Source organism: Protopterus annectens, chromosome 2.part2 (genome assembly GCF_019279795.1).
Source record: "Protopterus annectens isolate FY-2018-M chromosome 2.part2, PAN1.0, whole genome shotgun sequence".
Lineage (NCBI taxonomy): Eukaryota > Metazoa > Chordata > Ceratodontiformes > Protopteridae > Protopterus > Protopterus annectens.
The window spans coordinates 60444706-60471556 of record NC_056730.1 but is presented as its reverse complement, the minus strand read 5'-3'; the positions used below and the strand labels follow the sequence as shown (position 1 = coordinate 60471556).

The window sequence follows — 26851 nt, the reverse complement described above, 5'->3', positions numbered from 1 at the left end:
AAATAGGACCTTTTGTATTCTGTCTTACCTCTCAACCTGTCAGAATTTGTAAGAGGGGGTATCCTAAGAATATAGCGGGTGGTGCCATGGAAAGGGGGGTGATGATTGAAAGAAATAATGAAAATATAGTTCTATATCCACACGGTGCTGCACCAGGTGGGTGCTCCCAGATTTCACAGTGAACATGTCCCCAAACTCCTGTAACACTGCTCAGATTTCTTAAATCTGAATTGGTGATAGCCACTGGGACATTGCTGCCCCTTCCACTGAGGTATCAGTCCGAGCCTCACTGAGGAGATCAGTCACCAGATGACCAGCCTCCTCCTGCCACCCACTGCAAATACTCAGCACAAGGGTCTCCCTGATATAAGACTTCATCATATTAACATGGTAAAGTTTGTGCCCCTGCCTAGCAGTTTTACCATGTTGTTAACATCACTGACCTTCCTTACCCCTTTGAAGGGTCCTGCAGCTTATTGTGTCTGACAGGATTGAGCACCATAATCTGCTGTCCCACAGCATACCGTCAGGCTTGAGCATTCCTGTCATACCAGACCTTTTTCTGCTGCTGGGCTCCTGACATGTTCTCTTAGGCCAAGCCCATGAGCATGAAAATAAGTGCTTAGCTCAGCAATTTGATCACATAGATTTTCATTTCCCTGTGTCTGTGCTTGCAGTTTTTTTTGTAAGCTTCAGGTGTTAACTTAAAACATTCCAATAAACATTGTTTAACCTGGTCATAATTTAAACACTCTGTATCACACAATTTAGAGAGAGCAGTTACAGCTTTACCATGGAGTTAAGGGGGTCAGGAACTGTACCCAGAGCCCTTGGTTAACATCATATTGTCTACATACTCTTTCAAATATATGAATAAAACTTTCAAAATTATCACCTTCTTTTTACTGTGGAAAAACTTTACTGACAGTTGTTGCTTCTTGGGTTTGATTATTCCCTTCCCCATTACCCCCATGTTCCTGTCGAAGAGTCAGCATGTCCATTTCATGTTGATGCTGTTTCTCATTTTCTTTGGCCTCAAAATGCCGCAGTCTCTCTGCGTATTCTAATTCCATACATTTTGCCTCCATTTTAAGTTTCTTTAACTCCAGACAGGTTTTTAAGTCCTCTAAGGCAAAGGTGAACTGTCCTGTTTCTGAAGGCTGCACATCCACATTGCCAGACCAGTTGTCTTCCTGGCTGCTGGTCTGTGCTGCAGCTGTGACTAAGGCTGAAACCATTTCCTCTTTAGTCTGGTTGGCATGCACCAGTCCTTTGGATTTGCACACAGCCCATTGGTTCACTGTCAGCTTGCCACAATCCTCTGCTGACATCTTTGCCTGCTTTCCCTAACTAAACTAAGCTAACAAAAATAAATAAAACTGTTGTGAAAATGAAACTGTGTATGTTTACCTTGTGGCTGCTGAGGGTACACACCCTTTTAGTGACAACTCCTTACAGGCTACAGAAGTTCAATTAATATCCACACCACTGCTCACTAGTATGTGACGTTTCTCCCCTGGACCAGTGTTCAAGGAGCCTCAATCCTCGGCACTGACACTATGGGGCAATGTTTACTGAGAAAAAAATACACAGACACAGTATTTTCAGATGCAGCCCTCTGCATCAAGTACAATTTCCCTTAAAAGTATGCAGGGAATTCACACTCTAGTCCTGGGGCTGAGCTTTCTCTTCAGGACCCAAATAAGACTTTCCACTGACCACTAAAGAGCTAAGTTCTTAGCTGGGTGTTCCAAAACAAGTCCTTTACCACCCTGATTGTGAAATCAGTGCTTTAAGTGCCCATGTTCAAAGTAGCTGTCACCCACACAATGAGATTTGGATTTTCACACATACACACCTGGGAAAGGTTGGCATGGCTTTCCCGCTCTGACACCTCCACTCAGACTATAAGGTACATTCATTGCCACTAGAACACCTGAAGCCCGCTACTTTAAGGCTGTTATAAGGGTAACCAATTACACTTAGTAAAATTAATATCTATACAAATAGTAGCGTTAACCAAGCAGCAAAACCTTCAGGAACATGGAGCCACAGTTTCACTAAAAAAATGCGAGTACTGTCAAAAGATTAAATATTTTCTAAATGACCAGCCATTGTGAAAGGTTTAGATATATTTAATAATAAATAATAAAAAAATAAAACATGAAAGTACTGCATATTTATTTACAGTAAACACCAGAGTTTCAATCACAGGAATAAAAAAAACAGCACAGATGAATAGACTCAGATAGAGAAAAAAAATGCATTTAGCTAATTTCACTATATTTTCATAACTGAATGAAGAATTACTGTTGTTTATTTATTTTTTTTTATTTTATTTTGTATTTGTTTACCGGGAGAGTCCGACTAGGCATAAAACCCTTTTTCACTGGAGGCCCCAGGGAGAAAAGCTCCATTGTTAGTAAACTGTTTTGTTAGTAGAAAGAAAATTGTATAATACAATAAAGAAAAAAAATAGTAACAGACATTCATACTGTTCCCTCAGTACTTAATAAAGCAAGGCAAGATGAAGATGGATGAATGTCTTTATCAGGTCCCAAAAACAGAGTATACTTATCACATCTCCCACTAGTACTCAAATACAGTTTCACTGCTGGCTATAGAATGACATCAAATCTGGTCACCTGACTCTGTGGTTTCCACACTACCCCCTTACAAGGAACTGAGCCAGGATCTGGCACTGATGGATCATAATACACGCACAGAACTTTAGCTAAGGTTTATTAACAGCATCTGGAAACAGAAAAACAATTCCAACACTTCCACCCTTCCTATAGAAGCAAGCTATTCTCTGGCAAAATTCAGACCTGTGAGATACAGTCTTTATGGCCTAAACCAAGTCATTTTATTTTAGGTTTTTTTTTCATAAGGTTAGCTGGGCTGAGCTTAATGCCTTCCCTTCCAGTACCCTCTTTTAAAATATATACATCTCATCAGTTATGACAGTATATTCTAACATGCATGTGTATTTCTTTTTTGTGCAGCAGGACCAATTGTTGGTATATTTTTAACAGAAGCAACTCTACAAATACATTTTAACACAAGCAGCTATACAAATCAGTTTGATATTTAAATGCCCTATAATTCTTTACAAAACTCCACCTTGCTATGCTGGCATACGCTACACATGCACTGCCCTACTCTCTCTGGTACAACTGGCACTTCCTCATATTATCAAAGTCACAAATAAAGAAATAGAAAATGTATTCCATAAAATTTTAGGGGACTTTATAATAAATGTGAATTTAATATTGACAAAAGACTTCAACTGTGATTTGAGAGGAAAAAGAAAAAAGAGAGGGAATGATGCAAAAATGTTAGAAGTTATAAAATGTGGCAAGTTAAAAATTTGGAACAATAAATCATAGACATATAGTCAGGGTACATATACAACTGAAATAGATTACTTCATTGTATCAGAAGAATTAAATATTGATGGAGAGCCACTTTCAACAGATTTTTCAGATCATCTAGCTATATGGATATAGGTAAAGAAGAATAAGGAATATATCAGGATGGGAAAAGGGATAAAAAGGGTAAATGAGAGAGAGTGTGGGATGAAGTTGGAAAGAATATAATACAATTATGGAAAGACCTTTTTACTACAAGGGTATTTTATAAAAATTGGTTTGAGTGGTGGCTTAGTTTTATAGAGTGTTTTTTAAGTTTGAGTGTATAAAGACTTATTTCACAGAAAACTTACATTTATATGGAAAAGGTAGACAAAATTGAAAACAAAATTGGAGATCTATAGTATTGAGCAATGCAAACTATAAGAAATTGAATAAGAAAATTCAAAAGAGAATGAAACATAAAATTGAGAAAAAATTATGGAAAGTAATATATTTCGTTTAAAAGGTAAAGAATGTCAGGAATTGTTAGTAGTAAGGGACATTGTGGATGATAGTGTGAAGAGAAAAGATGAAGTTAAGATTATGACAGAAGACTTAAGCCTTTGATACTGTACAACATGCATTTTTGTTGCATATTATGAAGGCATATAATAGTAAAAATTGGGTAATGTATGTAATTCAGCACACAAGAGTAAAGTAAGAATTGTAGTAAACATGGTTGAATGATGAAATAGATATAAAAGTGATATAAGCCAATGACGCCTGGTTCGTAACATTTTATTTGCTGTAGTTATTATTCTCTTGGTTAAAGAAGTAAACATAAAAATGAAAGAAGCAACTTATATCACAAAGATAAAAATCCCAGTTATGCTCATCTAATGCAGATGATATTATAGTAATAATAAACAGAGTTTGGATGAAAGAAGTAATATGTTGCTTGAACAAATGTTTAACAAGAATAGACTTGACCATAAAGAAAAAGAAAAAAGATTGGGTGATACAGTGGGGACTAAAGGGAAATGTGATTAATTGAATACAATTTATGTACTAGGTTTAAGATTTGGAGATAAAAATATAAGTCAAGTACTATGGAAAAGGAAACTAGATGAAATTACGGCACTTTGTATTTTTTGGAAAACATCTAAGCTATATTTGTGGAAAAAGGCTAATTTAGTTAACTCAGTCTTACTGGAGAAGCTAGCTTATTTAGGAAATGTGTATATGTTACCAAAAATATATGAAAAAGAAAATTACAAGTCATTTTTTTTTCATTTATATGGGGTTTAAGACTAAATCGGGTGAAAAGAGGAGTTCTGTATATGTGTAAAGAAGGTAGAGGGCTAGGGTTAATAAATCAGATGGATAAATGAACAAAATGAGCAGTTAGTGGTGAAAGTATTGAAATATAAATATGAAAGTTTTGGAGATATTTTAAAGAGGTTTAACAGAAAAAAACTGTGTATAAATGAAGAAATAAGATATCAAGAAAAAATACTTTTATGGAAAATAAAAACTGAGAAGATTGAAAATGAGAGAAAATTATGCTACAAGAATATAATAGAATATTATTATGTTAACCCATGGGCAGATTTAACAAACAAAATAAGGCTATACATGTAAGAAATGCATGGTGTACAAAAGTAGAATGTCAAAGATTTTTCTCTGGTGGCTGTTCTTTAATAAATTACCAGTAAAAGGAAATATGCCATATAAAAAGATAATTTCACTTATGTTGTATCAAAGAAGAAACTACAGAATGTTTTTTTCCAAATATAGTTGGATAGTGAAATTGTGGGAAAAGATATGATAGGGAAGTTTTTTTAATGATGTAACTAAAGTTGAAGAAATATGGATATTATGTGTGGATGTTACAGATATAAAAGCAGATAATTTGTTAGTAAGGTCGATACAAGACTTTTTAATGTTGTATGGGTTATTTGGAATGAAAGGCTAAATTAAATTGTTTGATAGGAAATAGATACAACAATATTAAGGAAAATCAGATGGTTATGGAAGGAGTAGTGAGGGTCTAACAAGAGAGAGAGAGAGAGAAAGATGTTAGGTTATTTGTGGATATTTATGAAAAAAGATTGCAAATTATATACACAATATAAAATATTAATATGTAAAATTGTAAATAATGTATATAGTATTGTGAAAATGTTTTTAAATGACCCCTACTCTCTCTTGTAAGTGCTGTACAATCTTTTACATCTGCCTGTATTACTACCAACTCAAGCAGACACAGTCTCAGCTTAATGTCTCTGGTGTTAGACTAGACCGAGGCTTGTGACAGCAATGATGAAGAGTCTTTATAAAATAGTGTTGTATACACAGTAGATGGGGATCATACAGTAGCTACCAGAAGGATCATGTCTGAGCGTCTCCTAATTTATATCTTTACAAATGTTATACAGCTGGAATAGACAGCAAAATATTTATGTATATCGCTTTAATATCTGACTAGACATAACCACTGTAGAAAAGGTGAAATGGAAGTGATAAATATAAATTGGAAGAATCATCTTAATGATTGAATCCTTTAGTGCAGAAGGTTTAGTGCTTACATGAAAAGGAGAAAAGTTATTTATTTAGGGTAGAAAAGCTAGTGACTGTGTTTGACTTACTTCAACAAGTAGAATGTTATAGAATTATCACTTTCCATTGAAGGAATAAACTCCTTGCATCTACCTCCTGCTCATTTCTTCAACATGTACATATAACTTTTTCTGACTTCAGGTGTTCTATGCAGTTGTTTGTTTATGCCATTTTTTTATCATTGTGCTGCATTTTTCTCTACCCTTCTTGTTTTTATTGTATTTGCATATATAACTCCTTGCAAATTCTCCCTGTACTGTCTTCCCCAACGACCCTGAGTTATATTAATTACTTGGGATTGCATCAGCCTGGCTTTAATCTTCATGAAATCTGGGATCCACGTGTGCATACAGCAGTCCTGGTGAGGTCATACTATACAGGGGTTTATATCACATAATCGAACTTCCAAAACATCGAACACCATAAGCTCGAACTTGGAAGATCGAAATGTGATAACATCAAAAACTCAGAACAGCAAATTTTTTCCTAGGGAAAAAAAAATTGCTGTTCCGAGAAACACACACACAACACAAGCACACCAAAAACTATTACTAATGTGGGGGGCTTCGCCCCCATACACCCCAACGTGGGGGGCTGTACCCCCCACACCCCCCTACTTAAATATACCAACTCCAAGATCGCACCACAGTGGAGGAAATAGCAAAGCCACGTAAATGGCCCACCACATTCTTACCCTGGGAAAGAATTAGATTTTCAGCGGCTTCAATATTGTCAGTTTTTGAGCTTTCGGATTCAATGTAATAACATTCGAAATTGTGAGGCTTCGACGTTATGATATAAACCCACTATACAGATGTACTGGGGAATGTGTGTTATGTTAAAATTTCTGCTGCAAGTACTTCTCCCACTGGATCCCAGGGTTTCATTAGTCTCTCTGCACTGTTTAGTTGAATTATTAATGTACTGTTTGGGATTTCCTTTCAGCTAATGTGCAAGATATTTCAAGTTTTTTTATGTAGTGGTGACTTGATTTTAGAAAGAAAAATTATTCAGGGCATTGTCTTGTACTAACTGATTTTTTAAGATGCATGATGACTAGAAAGTACTTTTAAGCTGTGGTATGATTTTATAGCAAGCTATCAAGTTACAGGTTGATCAACATTAACCTAAGTGTCAGTGATCTGACAGTTATGGTCTGTAGTGTATGTTCATTAAATAGTGAATGACACCAGATGTGACTTAGAGTCCCAGAAAAGTCAATGCATTAACAGGAAGCTGATATTTGAAACCCCTTTCACCTTTGTGGTATGCCTCCAATTATAAAGTGGCAGGAAATGTATGAAATGTTTGTGTTTGTATGCTCACATGTCTAAACATGTTTAACTTCTTCAGGTGGTGCTTATGAAGTAAAACAACACATGTTTTTCTATGGCCTGGACTGGAATGGTTTGCTGAGGCAGAAGGCAGAGTTTATTCCCCAGCTAGAATCTGAGGATGACACAAGTTATTTTGACAGTAAGTATTTGTGCACCTTACAGAGTTGTTCAGAGACTTGGGTGTGTTTAATTGTGACCAAAATGCCTCGGAAACCACTGCATGCCAACCCCTGGAGGTGAGAGCCAATATGGCTTTGTGATATTAGTTTAGGAACACTGCATCAGTTTCCTCAATATCCAAGACATATGGGTCCATATTAGCTTGGGAGAGGCTAAGGTGGATTCAGTAAATCTGCTATATGAGTAGAGTCCCTGGGAGCAACAGACCATCTGCTGTGGAGAGCAGAAGAGAGTGAAAAAAAAAAACATCCAGACCCCAACAAAAGGTTGACATAGCTAGCAGTTTTAGCAATAATTTTCATAAATGCATCAGAAAATGGCCATTTTGGAATTATGTTGCAGTTATGCACTAAGCTGAGGCTGTGTGTGATGCAACTGTTAACCTGTTTCCAGTGGTCCAGGGATTGATTCCCTCATCATCTGCTGCCTGACTGTGCAACTCTGAGCAAGTCACTTAAGCAGGCACCACTCCTGGGCTGAGGCTGAAAAAGGTCAATGGAAGACAGTGCTCTACCATGATTAACAAATACAAATGAAATAAATAAAATTAAAAAAATGTAGATAGTTCCTTCATAGTTACTGTTTTTCTGTGTAGCTCGCTCTGAGAGGTATCACCACATGGAAACTGAAGGAGAGGATGACACAAATGATGAGGACTTCAATTTAGAAATGCGCCAGTTTTCATCGTGTTCACACAGATTTTCCAAAGTAAGTATTGGTTACTAAAACATTAAGTATCATTATTTTCCAGCTTTGTAATAGTGTTCTACCTTTGCTTATTTTGTGGCTGTCAATTCATTTATATTAATGGCATTTTATTATAAAATACTAATATTGTTTCTGTTATTTATAATGTTAGTTTAAATGGACATAAACATTGACTGGACATAAGGGATCCACAATAAAGCTCACTCCACTCCCCTACCCCCAGTTTCCACCCACCCCCAATACTCCTAAACTTAAGTCCCATAATTCTGCCCACTACTTCAAACCCTTACACGCATTAACCACTGGCAGTCAAGCTACTTCTTTCAAAGTTCTCTTACTCTAATTAATTGCACTGCTCCACCCACTAAACCAGATTCAGCCTATTCCCACACCCTACCTATCCACTTCTTAATCCCCTATTAATCATCCTTCCTGGAGTAACCCTAACTAGTTAGATGCATCCTCTGTGCCTACATACCCAAGTGTACCCTAAACACTTAGTCTCCCAGTCTGTAATCCAGTTGTCTTACCTGCACTACTTCACACACATTTCCCATATGTCTCCCTCTAGTTCAAATGTACATTTCTTATCTCATGCTACCATAGTTATAGTTCTACTACTACATCATACTTCACTCAACTTTATCTTATTTATCTCTAAGCCAACATCCATAACTCCTGACAAATCTGTCTGAAAGCTACTTAATAATATATCCCAGTGTCTGCAAATAACTCTGCTATTCTTCTCCATAGTAAAAATTCACCCAATAAACAATACTATTCTTTATATTATGTTAAAAAGTACTACCCTCTCCCTTCTACTCAATGATAACAGTTCAGGGCAAACACAACCACCATTTCTATACTCTTCCACTATCCAATGCCAGTAATTCTTGTAAATCCCTACATATTGTAACCCTAAACAAAAAAAAGTATTTGTAACAAAACTATTGACCTTCATGCCTGGATAGCTCTAAATAAACCTGATATCATTGTTGCTACTGAGACCTGGCTAAAACCAACTATTAAATATTCAGAATTCATCCCTCCTGGCTGTAATGCAATATGGAGTGATAGACTTCACCAAAATGAGGTGGTGTGGCACTCCATTACCCTAATACCTGCAATATAGTCCTATACAAAGATACCATCCCACAATTCTCTAATGCTGAAATTCTGCTATCCTTCCTAAAATAAATAAGTCAAACATGTATTTATCATAGTCCTATAAATTCCCCCTGACTACTACAAAATATTACATTCTGATACTTAAAGAAATTCTATATTGGGTCTCTAGCATTATTAAAAATGAAACCATCATTCTGGGTAATGTTAATATTAACTGGTTACATTTTTGTTATAAATTTCCATCCTCAGATATAAACCTATTTCATTTCACTCAACATATCACCTTTCCAACAGAGGAGTTCTAAGGATGGTTCCTTCCTAGACTGGATACTGGTTACTGATGCATCTAAAATCTCTTCAGGCAGTACTCTCTCAAATGCAATTAGTGATCACCTCCCAGCCTTTGTTCATAGAACAGCTCCCTCCTCCCATAAGCAGTTTCATTACAAACATGTTAGGAAAATGACCAGTTTTAACCCCAGACATTTATCAACATATTAAAAAAATATGAATTGGAGAAACTTAAAATGTCTTCCTCTAGATGACACACTGGATTACTTCAACACAACCTTTTTAGAAACATTAGAAAGTCTTGCACCCCTAGAGTAAAAAGGGTGAAAAAATCAATGCCCCATGGCAAACTAAAGTTACTAAAAAAATAATACTAACTAGGGATAAACCATGGAAACGCTGGCAAAAACATAAAAAACATTCAGACCTGTTGAGATTCAAACAAGTAAAATGGCAGGTATTCAAAGCCAAAAAAAGACTATTACTTAAAACTTCAAACAAATCATAAGCAAAATCCAAAAAAATCTGGAAATCCACAGGTTCAGTCCTAACCCCTGGCACAAAATGCAACCCATATCCACACCCAGGCAAAACACCAAAACAAATAGCCTGTCTGTTTAACTCACACTTCATAAATTCTATAGCGAACATCACTGCTAACTTTTCATGACTTCACTCTAGGACAAATTATACTGGATTAGCCACATTATCCCATCTCTCCCAGTTCCCTTCCTCAGCAATCTCACTTTCAGACGAGTCGACAATATATCCTTCACCCACATTATCACTTACTCCAGTTCCAATTTCTACTATAAAAATGCTACTTCTCTACCTAAAACCTAACTCTAACGCAGCAGACATGCTACCCACAGAATATCTAAAACTTGCTGCAGAAGCCATTGCCTACCATATTAGTATAGTCATCAACAGATCCTTCCAGAATCATATGTCCCAAAACTGGAAAAAAAAGCATTTATTCTACACCTTCACAAAGGTAGCACCAAGACCAATATCTCAAACTACCGTCCCATAGCCATTTTATCTCCTATCTCTAAGCTCCTTGAAAAATGCATACACATGCGACTTCTAAACTTCTTCCTTAATAACCAAATCCTATCACCAGCTCAACATGGATTCGGACCAGCTCCATAGTACTACAACTGCCTTAATAACCTTCATGGACATAGTCAACAAAGCCTGAGACTCTGGAAAAATTCTTCCAAGTCATCTCTCAAAAAATGGTCTTTCACCTCCCTCTCTTAGCTGGTTTTCTAGTTACCTTGTCAGACAACAGACAGAAGGCAAAGCTCTGTATCTCCATGCCTTCACACCTCTACTGGTGTTCCCCAATTCTCTATATTAGGACCACTCCTTTCCTTTTCAGTGTCTTTATTAATAATATTCACTCCTCATTCAGTCATGTTTTCTCATGCAGTATGCAGATGACTACTATTATATGTTCCGAGTTCTTTATCTACCCAGTATCTTCCCAATATATCCCTTAGATCTGCGAAACACCTTTTGCAAGCTCATAAGCCTAACCTACCTACCTGCAGACCAACTACTTTACTCCTGTGTGGTATCCAGAGCCTGGAATGTCATTCCATTAGCAATTTAACAATTCAGAGTTCTGCTTCATTCAAGCCTTCTTTGCAAGAATACCTCTCTGCTAACTGGATCTGTAGTTGTACTAAGCCTCCTCCCTTCATAACCAGATTGTCATCCTCTTCTCATATATACTCATATTTCAAATTACTCTCTCAATTGAGTCTGAAGATAACTTAACTACTCTTATAGCATAATCCTTTGCATAATGTACCCTTTTTCACTTTAACTATTCTGTAATCTTAAGATTGCATTTAGGCATACCCACTAGACAATTTTATCCTGTATTTTACTGTGCTTTCATTATTATTTGCCTTTGTATATATTTTTATGCAAATTTCCATATAGTCAATTCTGTAAAATGTTATATGCTCTGAAAATGTTCATACCATTAATTCTGTTAAATGTTCTGTGTTTTTATGGGGCTTTTCTCCCCAGGCCTCCACTGAAAATGGGCTGTTAATGGCCCAGGGTACTATCCCGGTAAACAAATGCCAATAAATAAATAAATACACAGACTTCTCTATAAGATAGAACATTGCCCAGCCCATAACACCTTAATACAACAATACTCCCCCAATAGAGTTTTACACCCTAGAGAAAAATCACTATTCACTTTAACCAAAGCATCTAATTCTGGAGTTAGCTTTCTGTATTTAAATAATGATACTTTGAAAATATGTAAACTATGGAACCATATCCTACTACCACTGAAATACATTCTGAATACAAACTCATTTAAAACACAACCAAAGCTTTACTTATCAAATCAATATGATCTGCTCCTGTATATCTCCAGGATAAATAGCACCGTTATCTTCGGCTTGACATATTTTCAAATCATGTCTCTTTGTTGACAGTCTTGTGCCCTAGAACTTGTATTCACTCATACCTGAATAGTTTTGCTAGCATCTTCCAGACGTGCATAATTTTGCGTCACTACTTACCCCCCAGACCTGTGCTTCTAATGTAGCCATTATGATAGCCAGATTTATGTATGGGTCTACTGATTTTTGTCGAATTACATTTGGCCGGAAATTATTTCAGGCAGTTCATGTCACCGAAAATGCATTTCACTGAAATCACATTTGGTCGAATTCCATTTGGTCGAAAATGGAATATAGTCCCTGCCCCACTGCAGTGCGACCCTGGAGTGAGAATATAAAGTTAGGGGGTGTGGGGGACACAGCCCCCTACTGTAGGGGGTGTGGGGGCATAGCCTCCCACATAATTGCAGTGTATTCACTATTATATACTTGTGAATCCATTAAAAATACTTTGAAACATATAACGTCAGTAAAAACAAGTTGCAAAATGTGGGGGGCTACACCCCCTTCAATGTGTGGGCTGTACCTCCCAACTTTATATTCTCACTCCATGGTCGCACTGCAGTGGGGCAGTGGTTATATTCCATTTTCGACCAACTGGAATTCGACCACATGAGCTTTCAATCAAATGTGCTTTCAGTGAAGTGGGCTGCCTGAAATAATTTTCAGCTGAATGTAATTCGACCAAAAGCAGTAGACCCACATATATATATCTATCTATCTATATATATATATATATATATATATATATATATGTATGTATATACACACACACAAACAGACACACACAGTAGAGAGTCGATTATCTGAACTCAGTGGGACCTAGGATAGTAATCAAACATAAATTAACTGGTTAAAAAGCTTCTAAAATGTTTTTGATGAACGTTAAACAAGAAAAATAAAACAAATTTATTGCAAGTACAAAATGGTACAGTTATATTATTGTAGTGCAAGCTAAAAATACACACATGAGCGAATACGTATAACGTTTACATATTCAGACTTTATCATTTTTCCTACCCAAAAACTTTGGAAGGCTGTCTTCTTCAGGTAATTGACATTTTGGATAATTGAGACTCTAATTACTGTGTTTATGAATCTGCTTTATACACCACCTCTTAAGTGCAGTATTACATTTTCTGCCGCCCCTAATTCCTTCCCTCACGTATATTTCTTTGAATTCATAAGCACTAATCACACAATCCATTATATTTTTGACAAACTTACAAATACACCTCCTCAAATGATCAACGTTCAACATCTGCTAATGCACAAGAATCTTTTTTACTGTAAGAGTGCCTTTAGTTTATATGAATGTAATCTCATTAGCAAATGAATGAGTAATTGTTAGTGTGCATTACTTAATGTGTATGTATATTACTGAATGTCTGTTTAAAAGTGTTTATACTGTGTTGGAGCTTTTCTCCTCAGGACTCCACTAAAAAGGAATACCTGAGTTCTACAGATATCCAAGGTATAGATTATCTTTACTTCCTTATTTTAGGTTCAGGAGAGAAAACAGGGAGATGAATAATTTGGCTTACAGTAAACATGGCTAAACGTATTCAGACATACCTGGTAAACAAAAGCAAAAGAAGAAATAAAGACGTGGCCATTTATGACCCATTTGACCCAGAGCATGTACTTGTACAGATAATAAATACATAAAAATAATCATCCTGCATTTCTTTACATCACTATGAGTACATGGATGCTATACTAGTGTGATTGAGGGATCCCTTTTTTCTGCATCTCTGCGATGAACTCTTTGTAGCCCTTACACGTAGGACATGTGGCACTATTAAAGACTTAGTCTGGGGAGTCCCACAAGGTACTGCTGTAAAATACAGAGTTTCCTGCAGTCTTTTAACATAAGGATGAGGATCTGATGCTTTGATGAAAGCCTTGGGGTCTTTGATGATTGAAGGACCTGTAAAAAAAAGTATATTTCATGTCTGCCTAGTGGGGAAGGAAAACATTCATTGACAAGTTGAATGTTACATGAGCAAGCTTTTAATCTTGTCATGGGATAGCCTAGCAGAATATGGACAATAATGAACTGGATGTCCTTAACAGCTGTAAGTGGGACAGGGAAATGCAGTAAGATTTTATTACCAAGCTGCAAAAAATAAACACAGGCATTTAGGAGTAGTATAGCTTTCAGCCTACCATTTTCAGGCGGTGGAACTCTACCTTTCATAATGTGGAACTAATGGAAAAAATGTGAAACACTAACAACTTCAGCTAGGAAGTTCACACCATTGTTAAAATATATTAAGTTCTACATACAAGAAATTCTTTCCATGAATTAATAGCAGTGTTCATTTGAACATCTACTATTATGGTAATTTCAACTTACACAATTGTACTGTTTCTTCATATTGCTCACTGCTGCAGTAGCCTTAGCTATACGGGTAGATTACCATAGCTAACTATATTTGGGAGGAGACCATAGCTAACTATATTTGAGAGGAGACCCTGGAGAATGGTCCTACCAAAACTTGATCTAGACCTAGAGAAGGAATCAAGCTTACAGTGCTTTGTAAAAGTATGTACAGAGGACCTAGTAGCAGCTTTTGAATGCTTTTAGAATCTAGCCTTTTCCAAAAAGCCATAGATGAAGCTAAGACCCTGGTAGAGTGGGCCTTGATCCTGCCTTGAATTGATGTGTTATGATGAGCATAACAAAAGGTAATAGTCTTAGACAACTATTTGGAAATAGTCTGTTTTGACAGAGGTTGTCCCTTCTTTTTAAATTCAAAAGAAACGCACAATTGATCTAAAGATATGAAAGATTTAATTCTGTCCAGAGAGTATCTGAGTTCTACAGATATCCAAGGTATGGATTATCCTTACTTCCTCATTTTTAGGTTCAGGAAAAAAACAGGGAGATGAATAATTTGGCTTAAAGTAAACATGGAGGCCAATTTTGGCATAAAAGATAGATTAGTTCTCAAAGAAACCTTGCCCCTATGGAAAATGAGGTAGGGGTTGACTGGAAGCTACTACATGATAGAGCAAAATTCCTAAAAGGGAAGGCATCTCTGATCAGTGCTAGCAAAAAACTACGATCACTCATAAAAACATCCAAGGCCACTTTCGAGAGAAAAATTGCACAAGCAACAAAATATGATCATAAGGCTTTCTTTAGTTATGTTAGAAACCTGGGTGGCAACTCCCAGATATGCTCAGAGTTGGTCCATAATAACAAAAAATACACTGAACCCTCAGACATTGCCAACATCCTGGCAGACAGGTTCAGTGCAAACTCCCCCCCCCCAAAAGGACAAATATCTATCCCAGCAGAGTGTTGCCTCCCTGACATCTCAGATGCCCAGGTGAGAGCCGCCCTCTCCAAAGCAAAAAACACAGCATCAATGGGACCGGACGGTGTCCTGGGCTGTGTGCTGCATGAACTCCAAGAAGAGCTATACCCTCACATATAGCTGCTATTCAACCTTAGCCTTACTACAGGATATGTACCCAAAGAATGGCGTACAGCAACAGTAGCCCCACTCCACAAAGGAGACGCCTCTATGGACCCTGGAAACTACCGCCCCATAAGCCTGACTAGCCTGGTCTGCAAAGCTATGGAGAGAATCATTATGGAGCTCATAAACAAAGGCATTGGGGACCTACAGACACTGGATCCTACCCAATTCGGCTTTGTCAAGGGCAGATCCTGCCTTCTGAACCTGGTAGATTTCTTTGAAACAGTTACCAAGGCCATTGGTAAGGGTAAGGTGGTCCACACAGCCTACCTAGACCTCGCAAAAGCCTTTGACACAATACCCCACTCGGGCATCGTAGACAAACTCTCCGGCCTAAATATAAACCCCTATGTCATAAGATGGGTTGCAAACTGGCTCAAGAACAGAACCCACATGGTCAGAATTGCTGGAGCCATGTCAGACTCTAAACCAGTTACAAGTGGCGTCCCACAGGGCTCAGTCCTGGGACCTCTCTTATTCAGAATATATTTTTCTGAGGTACAGGCTAACACGGGAGGTCTGTGGCTGACCAAGTTCCCAGATGACTGCAAACTGGGAGCCATAATTGAGACTCCAGCTGACACAAGCATCCTCCAAAAGGGTCTCATAGAGATGGATAACTGATGCCAGAGCCATGGCCTTAAACTAAACGCCAAAAATTGTATAGTTATACCCTTTGGCAAAAACAAAGTGCCCACAAATTACCACATAGGAGGTAATCCATTAAGTACAGAAGAAGTAATTAGGGACCTGGGGACCCAAGTTTATAGTAACCTCTCCTTTGACAACCACATTGCCAAAGTGGTTAGGAAGACCTTCTATATAGCCCTCCTTATCATGAAAGGATTCACATCTAGATCAAGGGAGGTCATTGTGCCCCTTTACTCATCCCTCATCAAGCCCATAATTGAGTACAATACCCCGTTTGGGATGTACCTTACTCGACACCTGCAGCAACTAGAAAGACCCCAAAAGTACCTCACTAAGAGGATCAAGGGACTCAACAAATGCCATATGCTGCTCGGCTAAAGAAACTCCAGCTCTACTCAGTTGCATACTGCCTACTCAGAGGCGATCTATGCCTGACATACAAAACCATGTCCAACCCTGAATTAATGGACATGCTCCACCTCAGAAAATCCAAATCCCTTAGAGCTACACGATCGAGTGAGTTGAACCTCAGCACAGAAATAAATAGAACATGCTGGAGAGACATATTCATAACCCAGAGGCTCCCTTCACTCTGGAATAGAATCCCAGTCCATGCTAGGCAGAGCCCCTCACTGACACTCTTCAAGAAAAATCTTGACGAGTGGATGGGAGATCATAGGTTTACCCCGGGGATCACTTCTGTGTCACTACTAGACAGAGGCACAGTACACACAACCTTAACAAGGGCACAGTAAACTCATTCCAAGGGGTGGCGAAAGCCAAACACACTCTGGCTAGGCTTGTAAATGCCCTAGGGCAGATAGCCTAGTATGAACCTATGAACCATAAGAGCTTGCATCTCAGATGCCCTTCTTTCAAAGGTCAAAACAATCCGTAAAACTGTTTTCCATGTTAACATCCTCATACCAGCCAGATTAGCTGGTTGAAATGGAGCAAGTGTTAACTTCTTGATCTGAAATAGGGGCCACCAGTTTACTTGGAGGCCTCTTATGCAAAACTCTCTTCAAGAACATTTTGTCAAGAGACTGCCTTGAAAGAGGAGGATCCATGTGCAGATGTGCTGAAATGGCCAATGAATGAACCTTGATAGAGGAATAAGAAAGCTCAAAGGATAGTACCTCACTCAAATACTGAAAAAACAGAGTACAATTAGCCTTGAATGGGGGCTGGTTATATTGTTGGCAACAACTAGAAAACCTTTTCCATTTGCTAATATATGATTTTCTAGCAGCAGGCATTCTTGCCTCCATTAGTACCTGTTGCATGTCCTCAGAAAAGAAAGTTGCCTAAAAGGAATTAAGACCCTAACATCCAGGCAGTTCACTGAACATGACTGAGTTGTGGTGTATAAAACACCCTTGCTCTGGTGTGAGTCGATCTATTCTGTGAGGAAGGGTGTGGTAATTTCCCCTGGTCATTTCCAAAAAAAGGGAGTACCATGCTTGCCTGGGCCAGAAGGGAGTCAACACAATGATCTTGGGGTATTCCTTATGAATCTTCAGAAGTACCCTGCGTATTAGTGGAAAGGGTGAAAAGGTATACAGGAATGTTCTGGTCCAATGAAAAGAAAAGTCATCTGTCTTCCAGGCCTTCTTGCATGGAGTCCTGGAACTGAACTTTGCCAGTTGATTTTTCAGAATGAAAGCATAGAGGTCTGCTTGAGGAACTCCCCCCTCAGATGGATCAGATCTTAGATGACCCCTGATCTAGTTTCCATTCATGAAGGCCTGTCCTGGTCCTGCTCAGTTTGTCTGCCACAATTTTGCTTTGACAAAATGTAGGATGCGTGTAGAGTGAGACTGTGCTGTGAAACTATATCCTGAGCTAACATGGCTGGTCTGCAAAGGGGGAACAGCCTGGTTACCCCTTGCTTGTTGAAGTGCACTATAACTGTGATATTGTCTGGAACCCCTTTAGGAGGGCCCAGCAACCAAAGATGGTGCAGAGAGTTGAATGCCTTGGTCATGGCAAACATCTCCTTGACGATTTTTTGATTGCATCTGTTCTTGGTGTCCCACAAACCCTGCACTTTTATCTCTCCCAAAACCACTCGCCAAGCAAAGTCTGAAGTGTATATGGTGACTGACTGTTTTGGGGCAGGGATGGAGAATGTGAGACCTGCATTTAAAGATATCTTTCATCTTCACCAAAATATTTCTCTTTTGATAAGCCCCAATACTGGGATCTGAAAAGATAAAGGGTTTTGATGCTAGGACCAAAGAATTTCAGATACCGCTGTATATTTCTTATGTGGGGTCTTGCCAGGGGGATTGTGAGAATCCTAGATGCCAAGAGACCCAAAAGTCTGAGGTATTCCATCTCAGTGACTGAAGTCCGAGTAGAAAACCTTAGAAATAGACACAGATGGTGAAGAGGAAACAGGTTGTGAAGTGGCATCATTTTGAATGTGGGCACTATTGTAAAAAGATTTAGGAAAGAAAGATCCAGAACTGGTCTCTAAGCATTTTGGCACTAAGAACATCTTTGAATAAAACCCCTTCCCCATCTAGGGAGAAGGAAGTGGTTCTCTCACTCTTTCAGAGACCATATGATGATGAACAAGAGGACACGAGTCTCTGATCTGCCATCTGTAACCTTTTTGAATGATTTGCAGATCTCATCTGTCTGAAACAATCTACTGCCGAAGAGAACAATGGAGATTCAGACTTTCTGGAAGAGCAGCCAGGGTGGGATTGGGTTACAGGGTCTCTTGAATAGTCATTAAGACTTGTTGGACTGTCTCTGGTTTTGGAAGGTTTGCCACCTTTTTCTTAAATGTCTGTTGAGACTGTGTATTCTGTTTTTTTTTTTTTTTTTTTTTTTTTTGCCAAAACTGGATAAGAAGAAAGAAAATCCCTTGGACAGTTTGGAAAATGGGAGCTGAAAAATCTTAGAGATGCACAGGATCATCTTGCCCTTTTCATCACACTTACTGATCACCTCTTTAAAAGTTTGTCCCGACAGTAATTCTTTGTCTAAAGGAGAATTTAAAATCTCATTTTCTAAATCATTTGGGAGGTTCTGAAAATGCAGCCAAGCAAACCTTAAATCTGTACCAGTGGCCATAGCCCTGGAAGAAGTAACAGCAGAATCATACACATACTGCTTACAATGAGTAGTGACATGCAGTAGAATAAACTAAGTTATTTAAAGCGCTTTTTTCTATCACAGGAAAAAACGCTAGATAAAACATTCCTCATATTTTCACAACATGTCAGAACAAACTTTAACTTACGAGTCTGACACTTGAAAATTCTGAAAAGTATACACCTTTTTCCCATACGTATCAATAATTTTTACCATCTTTATTAAAGTAGGATTGGAATTAATTAAGTGCTTAACAGCAGTGGAATCAGCTAAGGCTATAGCTGCTGTGTCAGACTTGGGAATAGTGTATAATCATTTAAAACACTGAACTTTATACATCCTCTCAGCCTTTTTAGTGACAGTTGGCTGAGTATCAGGGAAATTGCAGGCAGTAAGACACACATCGTGTAAAGCAGAGAAGAGGAATGGGTGTAGGTTCTGGAAAATTCTTCTATCACAACTCAGAGTATTTTCTGAGGGACAGAGAAAGATCTGTGGTCTCCCACTGTAAACACTGGAACATTCTAGCAGTAGTCTCGGTGAAAGAGAACCCCCCACAAATGAAGAATCAGAAACTGAGCTTTCCTCTGACTCTGAATCCAAAATGAGGACAAAACCCTGAATCTGTCCCTGCAGCTTCATGTTCAGATTCAGAATCTTGAACCTCTTCAGGAAAAGAAGCATCCCTCTTTCTTTTACCAGAAACTACTCTACAAGAAGGATCAGTAGACTAAATTAAACCCTGAGCCAGTACCAGTAAACTACTCCTAGCCAAAGAAATTTGAGGAGGAGTAGACATATGTTTGATTTCCTGTTTCTTTTTAACAGGAAAATGGGGCCAACTGTGTTACTAACTGGGCATAATATCCTGACATAACAGGGAGTCTGGCCTGTTCCCTCTCCCAGGACTGACAAGAGTGGCTTTCTCTTGCCCCCTGAGGAACAGCTGCATAGGATTTGGCTATTCCCCGATCCATAGGTGCTACACTAGAGTGATTCAGGGTAAAAGATGAGTGATCAGAGGTACAAAAAATGGCCACAGTAGCATCACCTGCCTGCAGTTGAGGTAAATTGCTAGCCTGCTGTGCTGGCAAAGGGTATGTGCTTAACATTTTCTTTTTGTTGCTGGAAGGAGGAATGGCCATTGGACAGGCAGTTTTCCCAGGGTCAAGGTGAGAATGGTGCAACTTTCCAAGGGAAGACTAGCAGCAAATGCCAGTAAAGCTACCGATCGACAGAATTTACTTTTATGACAGAAAAAACAGAGTAAAAAGCACTTTCAAACACTACACCAGCACCACAGTACACACTTGAACACAATTTCTCTGCAGAAAGTATGTTATCAGTTACTTTACACTACTGTAAAACTGACAGAAAAAATGATTGCTCCATTTAAAAGTATAAGTTGCATTCTTGAGACAGTCCATTAAAACACAACACAACTAGCTTTAAAATACCTTTCCTAAAGAGGAAGTAATAAAACATCAGTAAATATAAGGAAATGGAAGGTTTTCTCCGAAAGGGAACTTATCTGCCCAGCAAGGGAAAGCAGAAGCTGACCGTCAGTCCTCAAAGGAGCGTATTCTTTGGTGGCATTAAACTTCTGAAGGGCTGCAAACCCACACATGACTTGTAGTCATTTCATCTCAAGCTTCTTGATAGTTTGTGCACATAGAAGGTGCCCTGAAACTTTGGGAGCTGGTTGACTGCTATATCCTTGGCAGGATATAACCCGTATAGCTAAGGCTAATGCATCAGTTATCAGTATGAAGAACATTTATTATTTCAGATGGATATTTGTTTAGAAATTTTTTAACAATGAATGTGTAACAGACTCCCTTAATGTAGACCTGCATGGAACCTGAATATTTTAGATGAACAAGGAGGATAATCTTCATTATGCGTTATTGTTGAGAGGTTAAAGAAGATGGACAAAAAGGCACTATATGAGCTGCAACTAATCACAGCAGCCATATTGGTGGATGTGCCAGAATATAGTTTCAGGACCTCTTCACTGTGGTCACAGACATTTGAGGCATTGAGAAGGATGACTAAGGAAATGGACAAACTTGGTACCGCATGCTTTGAAAAGAGATGACAAGGTGGAAGGGAAAATATTGGTCACACTAATGAATCATGGTGTAAAGCCTACAAAAATCCAGATGAGCCTAATATGGGAGTGATTAAATGTGCAGCTGAAATGGAAAATGGTGTTAACTATCTTTGCATATGAGGCCGTCAGTATTGTAGATATGGACTGGACCCAACCAAGATATGGACTGGATCCAACCAGAAGCCTTTATACTTTAATTGTCTTTTCCTCAAGTAGTTGGCTTTAGAATCAGCTAGGCAGAAGTTAATGCTCAGTCTTCTACATTACAGATATATAGTCATTTTTATACAGTAGCAAAACGTGTGTAACTGTCTGTGCATCACTTATGCTTACTAACATCAGCACTTTGTTCATTTTCTTGTCTGTCTAAAATGGCAGATGATACCCACATAGGTGCTTTCGCAGGCATTAAGAGGCAGTCTAGCAAAAAGGGCGAGATAAGTATCTCAAAGAGCAGCACCACTGAATTGCATTTAAATATTTGCATCTGGCTATGAGATAAGTATCTCAAAGAGCAGCACGAGCGAATTGCATTTAAATATTTGCATCTGGCTATGAGATAAGTATCTCAAAGAGCAGCACGAGCAAATTGCATTTAAATATTTGCATCTGGCTATGAGATAAGTATCTCAAAGAGCAGCACGAACAAATTGCATTTAAATATTTGCATCTGGCTATGAGATAAGTATCTCAAAGAGCAGCACCACCGAATTGCATTTAAATATTTGCATCTGGCTATGAGATAAGTATCTCAAAGAGCAGCACGAGCAAATTACATTTAAATATTTGCATCTGGCTATGAGATAAGTATCTCAAAGAGCAGCACGAACGAATTGCATTTAAATATTTGCATCTGGCTATGAGATAAGTATCTCAAAGAGCAGCACCACCGAATTGCATTTAAATATTTGCATCTGGCTATGAGATAAGTATCTCAAAGAGCAGCACCACCAAATTGCATTTAAACATTTGCATCTGGCTATGGCTGTATGAAAATACAGTTGGGAATATAACCTAGACAGGCATAAAGGTGATGGCAGAGTTGCATTTATTCTTTTTGGGATCCTATTTGCTGTCGTGTGCTTGTGCATGCATTGCGTGAGATCAGAGAGCAATAACGTTGCAATCATCTAATCACAGCACCTGTGTATAAGCTGCCAAACATTTATATTTGCTATTAAAAAAAAGTACAGTAGACATTCACCAGAAAGCACGCTAAAGTTGCAGTGATTTTTTTTAATGTGTCTGTGCAAAGCCATAATTGCAATCAGGTACACACTTCAGCCACTGATCCCCACTGTATCTTGTAAATTAATTTCCTGTCTAATATGTATCTGTAGACTTTGTTTAAAGTATCATCTGGAAAACCTCAGCATCCGTAATTTGTACATTTCATTGAGAGTGTTTTTTTACATAGGCATAAAGACAATAAAAATAGAATAATAAAAGATAATGAATAAATGTCCAAATAAAGGCAGGTATAAAACATTCTATAGTAGGAAGGTATCACGTCTCAGTGTGGCTTGCAATGATATTTGCTTATGTCTGTTTCATGGATTTGATCATTATAACCAAAACTATGCTTGTTAATTAGATACACTTAGTCCATAGTCCATCCCCTCCCCAATTCAACATTGTAACAAGTCATACTGAGATGAAGAAAAAAGGTTCATCATTTGTTATGACATCAGAGTAGAACAACAGTGCAACAAAGTAGTAGGTATACCACCCAGAATGCTGGCTGTACAAATAGGTGAGGAATGCTATCCACAGACAGCATTCTGGATGCTATACCTACTACTTTGTTGAAGATATAGCATCCAGAATGCTGGCTGTACAAACAGGTGAGGAATGTTATCCACAGTACAATGTAACACCGTGTCTGCATCTGCAGTACAGTGTGTATTGCTATGAGCAGTTTCTGTGAAAACACAGGCACTGTAGGGAATGTTTAAAATGACAAGCAGATGTCACAGGGAGTAATTATCAAGTTGTATTATAATTAAAATGCATTAAAGTGTTCCAATTTCATGTGCGTGAGGGGTGTGGGAGTAGGTCTGTGATAAAGTATCTTATAATGAATAACATCATACATGAATACAACATTTTGTAGATGGGGGAAAAAAAGAAATGTCCTTTGTTGAGAAAACAAGGGGTGAAGTGTAAGAAAGGTTAATAGTTCAGATGAAAATTGTGCAAGATTGTTTTTTTGCAGATCAGATTGCAGAAGAAATAGCCAGGGCTAAAATATATTTAAGAATAAATAAGTAGGGCAAGGGAACAGTGGAGTTTAGGGTGTGGGGCAGCAAACCTGAAGGAAAACCAGTTAAATTTACCTATGGGGCAGAAAAGATGTGCAGTAGAGCCTTACCTGCTGACAGTTACTCTGTATCTGTAAGTTTTCCATTGTAAAAAAAACTATAATTTTAAAGCATTTCTGACATCTCGTTAATTTCTGCTGAGTCTTTAATTATTAACATTGTCCACGGGACCTCATTATCTGAGCACTGCAAAGCTTGTGTTATTAATTGTCATTTCTGTATACTCTGTTATCAGTGATTTACGCTACCATCTGTTAAGGAAAAGTGTCAGCAATGCTGTTATTTTGAATGTCATTATTATTTCTGTATGATTGTAAGTAGCCAAGGTTGAATTTTCTAATTGCTTATACTATAATACGAGGGCTGTCTTTCCTTGATTGCATCTTTAAATAGTATACAAATTTCCAAGCTGACATATCACTAGATACTCAAAACAATAACCTGCACCTTCTGTTCATTATATGGAGATACCTGTGGCTGAAATTTGGAACAGACCTGATTTCAATGTGTGACACTTTAATGTTTCTTTTATGATCTATGATTGTGTTTTGCAGTGAGCCTGATAAGGTGAGTATTATGCATCAAATTATCTATCAAATCAATCATCAGGATTTTATCTAAACCGCTTTATGCATGTGATGCTTATTCATACATATTCAAGTCTACTTTTATCACAAATTTTAAAATACAGTTATCTGTCAAGAATGGAACATGGACAAACTTTATTTCCTATTTTGCAGTGAAATAAAACCTAAAATTCAAACTTAAGATGAAACCTTAGTTTCACTGAGGCAGATAATTGGTAAATGAGTCCATACTTTCTTACCTTATCGTGTCATACAGCAGTTTTACCCAGCTGTAAGGCTATGAATAAGTATCCTACAAAAATCATTTGCAAGTGATATGCAGTTGAGGAAGAAGCCTTTCAGGTATAGTATTTTAAAGGCCTTAAGTAAAATTTGTGAAGGGGGTGCTTTCAGATCTTTCATTAGCAGAATGAATGTAACAATGGACCCACAGCAGAAATGCATTGGACTTCATAAGTTACTTTTCATGGCTTAGCTTCACCTCTTATGATTGAACTTGTATATTTGTGCTGTAATTTCATTTTATTTATCTACAAACAGAGGTGTAGTTAAGTATTTTATGGGAGATAGTGTTGCTAGGTGTCTGTGTTTGGATTGCATCCCTTTTTGCTAACCTTCTGCTTAATTAAAAACTGTGTAGTTAATTGTTACTGCATTGCTGGACAGCACTGCTCTTTTCACTAAAGAAAAATAAAACTGTGGGAGGTTGGCATAATGGTTAAGTGTTATCTTATAGACACAAGGTCAAGGGTTTGATTCTGACATGGAGTAATTGGCTAGGCCTATAATAGCCCACATGGGCAGTTAGCCTAATACTAATCTATGAACCTATGACCTGTAAAAGTATATATGACAGTCTGCTCTAGTTATGCTCCATGTATAAATAGTGGGCACAAAGCATTCTGGCCAGTAAAACCATGTATAAATAGTGGGCACAAAGCATTCAGGCCTGTAAAAACAAAACTCCCACCAATGATTTATGTAACATTTATTTACCCTTTGTTGTTTGCATGTTATTTGGGATATTTGTAGGCACTTCAACGTTTATAGGCAACAGCCTTGGTTTTAAGTTCTTTTTCTAATGTATAGCCAAACAATCTCCTTATGGTAAACTGATGGTCTCAGACAAAGGGCAAAACATGGTGTGTCTGCAGTTGGTGGGATTTGGATTTATTGGTTTGAATGCAAAAGTAAAGATGTAAAAGTAAAAAGAGTAAAGCCATGAGTATTCAGAACACATGCAGCTGAAACTGTGTTATGTCTTTAAGATGTCATTTGTATTTATCCCATGAGCCTTCATTACAGGAAATTTAAGCTATTACACATTGAAGGCTCTAGCATAGCTGGGCCTTTCTAAAAATGATATGTTTCTATATCTGTGTGCATATCTATATATATTAGTGTGTGTATGTGTATATATATATATATATATATATATATATATCTACCTGACATGGTCGACAGTTCATATGGTCGACAGTTTATTTGGTCGACAAGCATTTTAGGTTTTTTTATATTTTATATTTTTATATTTATGTGTGTGTGTATATAGTTATAGTTAGTGCAGTGCAAGCCTGGGGTTTATTCAGTATTCTGTGTGCACTATTTAGTTGGAGATAGATGAGGAAGTGGGGAAGTTCAAAAACCACTTAAGCTTTTTAGTGGAGTGCAGTGATGTGTGTAAAGATGACGTTAGTTGCAAATTTGGCTATTTTTGTTATAACATACTTCTAGCTCATTTTTGAGTGATGACTGTAGTCTGATTAGTAATGGGGCACTATAAAGAAGTGAAGGTAGAAGGAAGGTAGAGGCAAGGATTTGTTTAGTAAGGGAGACAGGAACAGATTGTGTTGCTAGAGAAGACCTATATTTTGTGTGTTTTACTGATGTTATTTTGAATGTGTAGGTAGAATTTTAAATTTTCAGCGATTAAGACCGCCAGCAGTTTTGTACGAGATACTAGTTCTGTTTTACTTTGGTTCAAGGAGTATATGTTAAGTAGAGGTTTGTTAATTGGAATATTTTTTGAATGTGCAAAGATTTATATGTATGTATATTTTTTTGAGATATATATATATATATATATATATATATATATATATATATATATATATATATATGGATCTGCTTCATTTAAATGAAAGTATGTTTAAAGAAATCTGACTTACCAAGCTGATTCCACCGAAACAGCTTTAGAATGAAGGCACGGACTGCCATATTCATTTCCCTGTGAAAAGAACCACTTGGCCACCATGGTAATGAACCAAAACAAAGCAAAAGTAAGCCCACCAAAGTGGAGAGCCCCCCCCCCTCAGCCAACCCGCATGACAGCGTTTTTGCCCCCCAACCCCCCCACTTAAATATACCAACTCCGCGATTGCACAAAACGGAAGAGAGGGCAGTGTTCACCATGCTGGCCAAGAGGTTCCTTTCACAGGGAAAGGAATTTGGCAGCCTGTGCATTTGTTCTAAAGCCATTTCAGTGGAATCAGCTCGGGTAAGCCAGAAAAAATTTTTCCAAAAAAATTTAAA

At 37.8% G+C, this 26851-nt stretch overlaps 1 protein-coding gene across 1 annotated transcript in view; it reads left to right on the top strand.

Annotated features, from left to right (window-relative positions):
* Positions 1-26851, top strand: part of LOC122795920 (microtubule-associated serine/threonine-protein kinase 4-like) — an 809687-nt gene that overhangs the window by 707825 nt on the left and 75011 nt on the right. Inside the window, exons 17-18 of the mRNA XM_044064403.1 lie at positions 7326-7448; positions 8085-8197. Of these exons, the coding sequence (XP_043920338.1) occupies positions 7326-7448; positions 8085-8197 (236 nt within the window). The remainder of the gene's footprint in view (positions 1-7325; positions 7449-8084; positions 8198-26851) is intronic.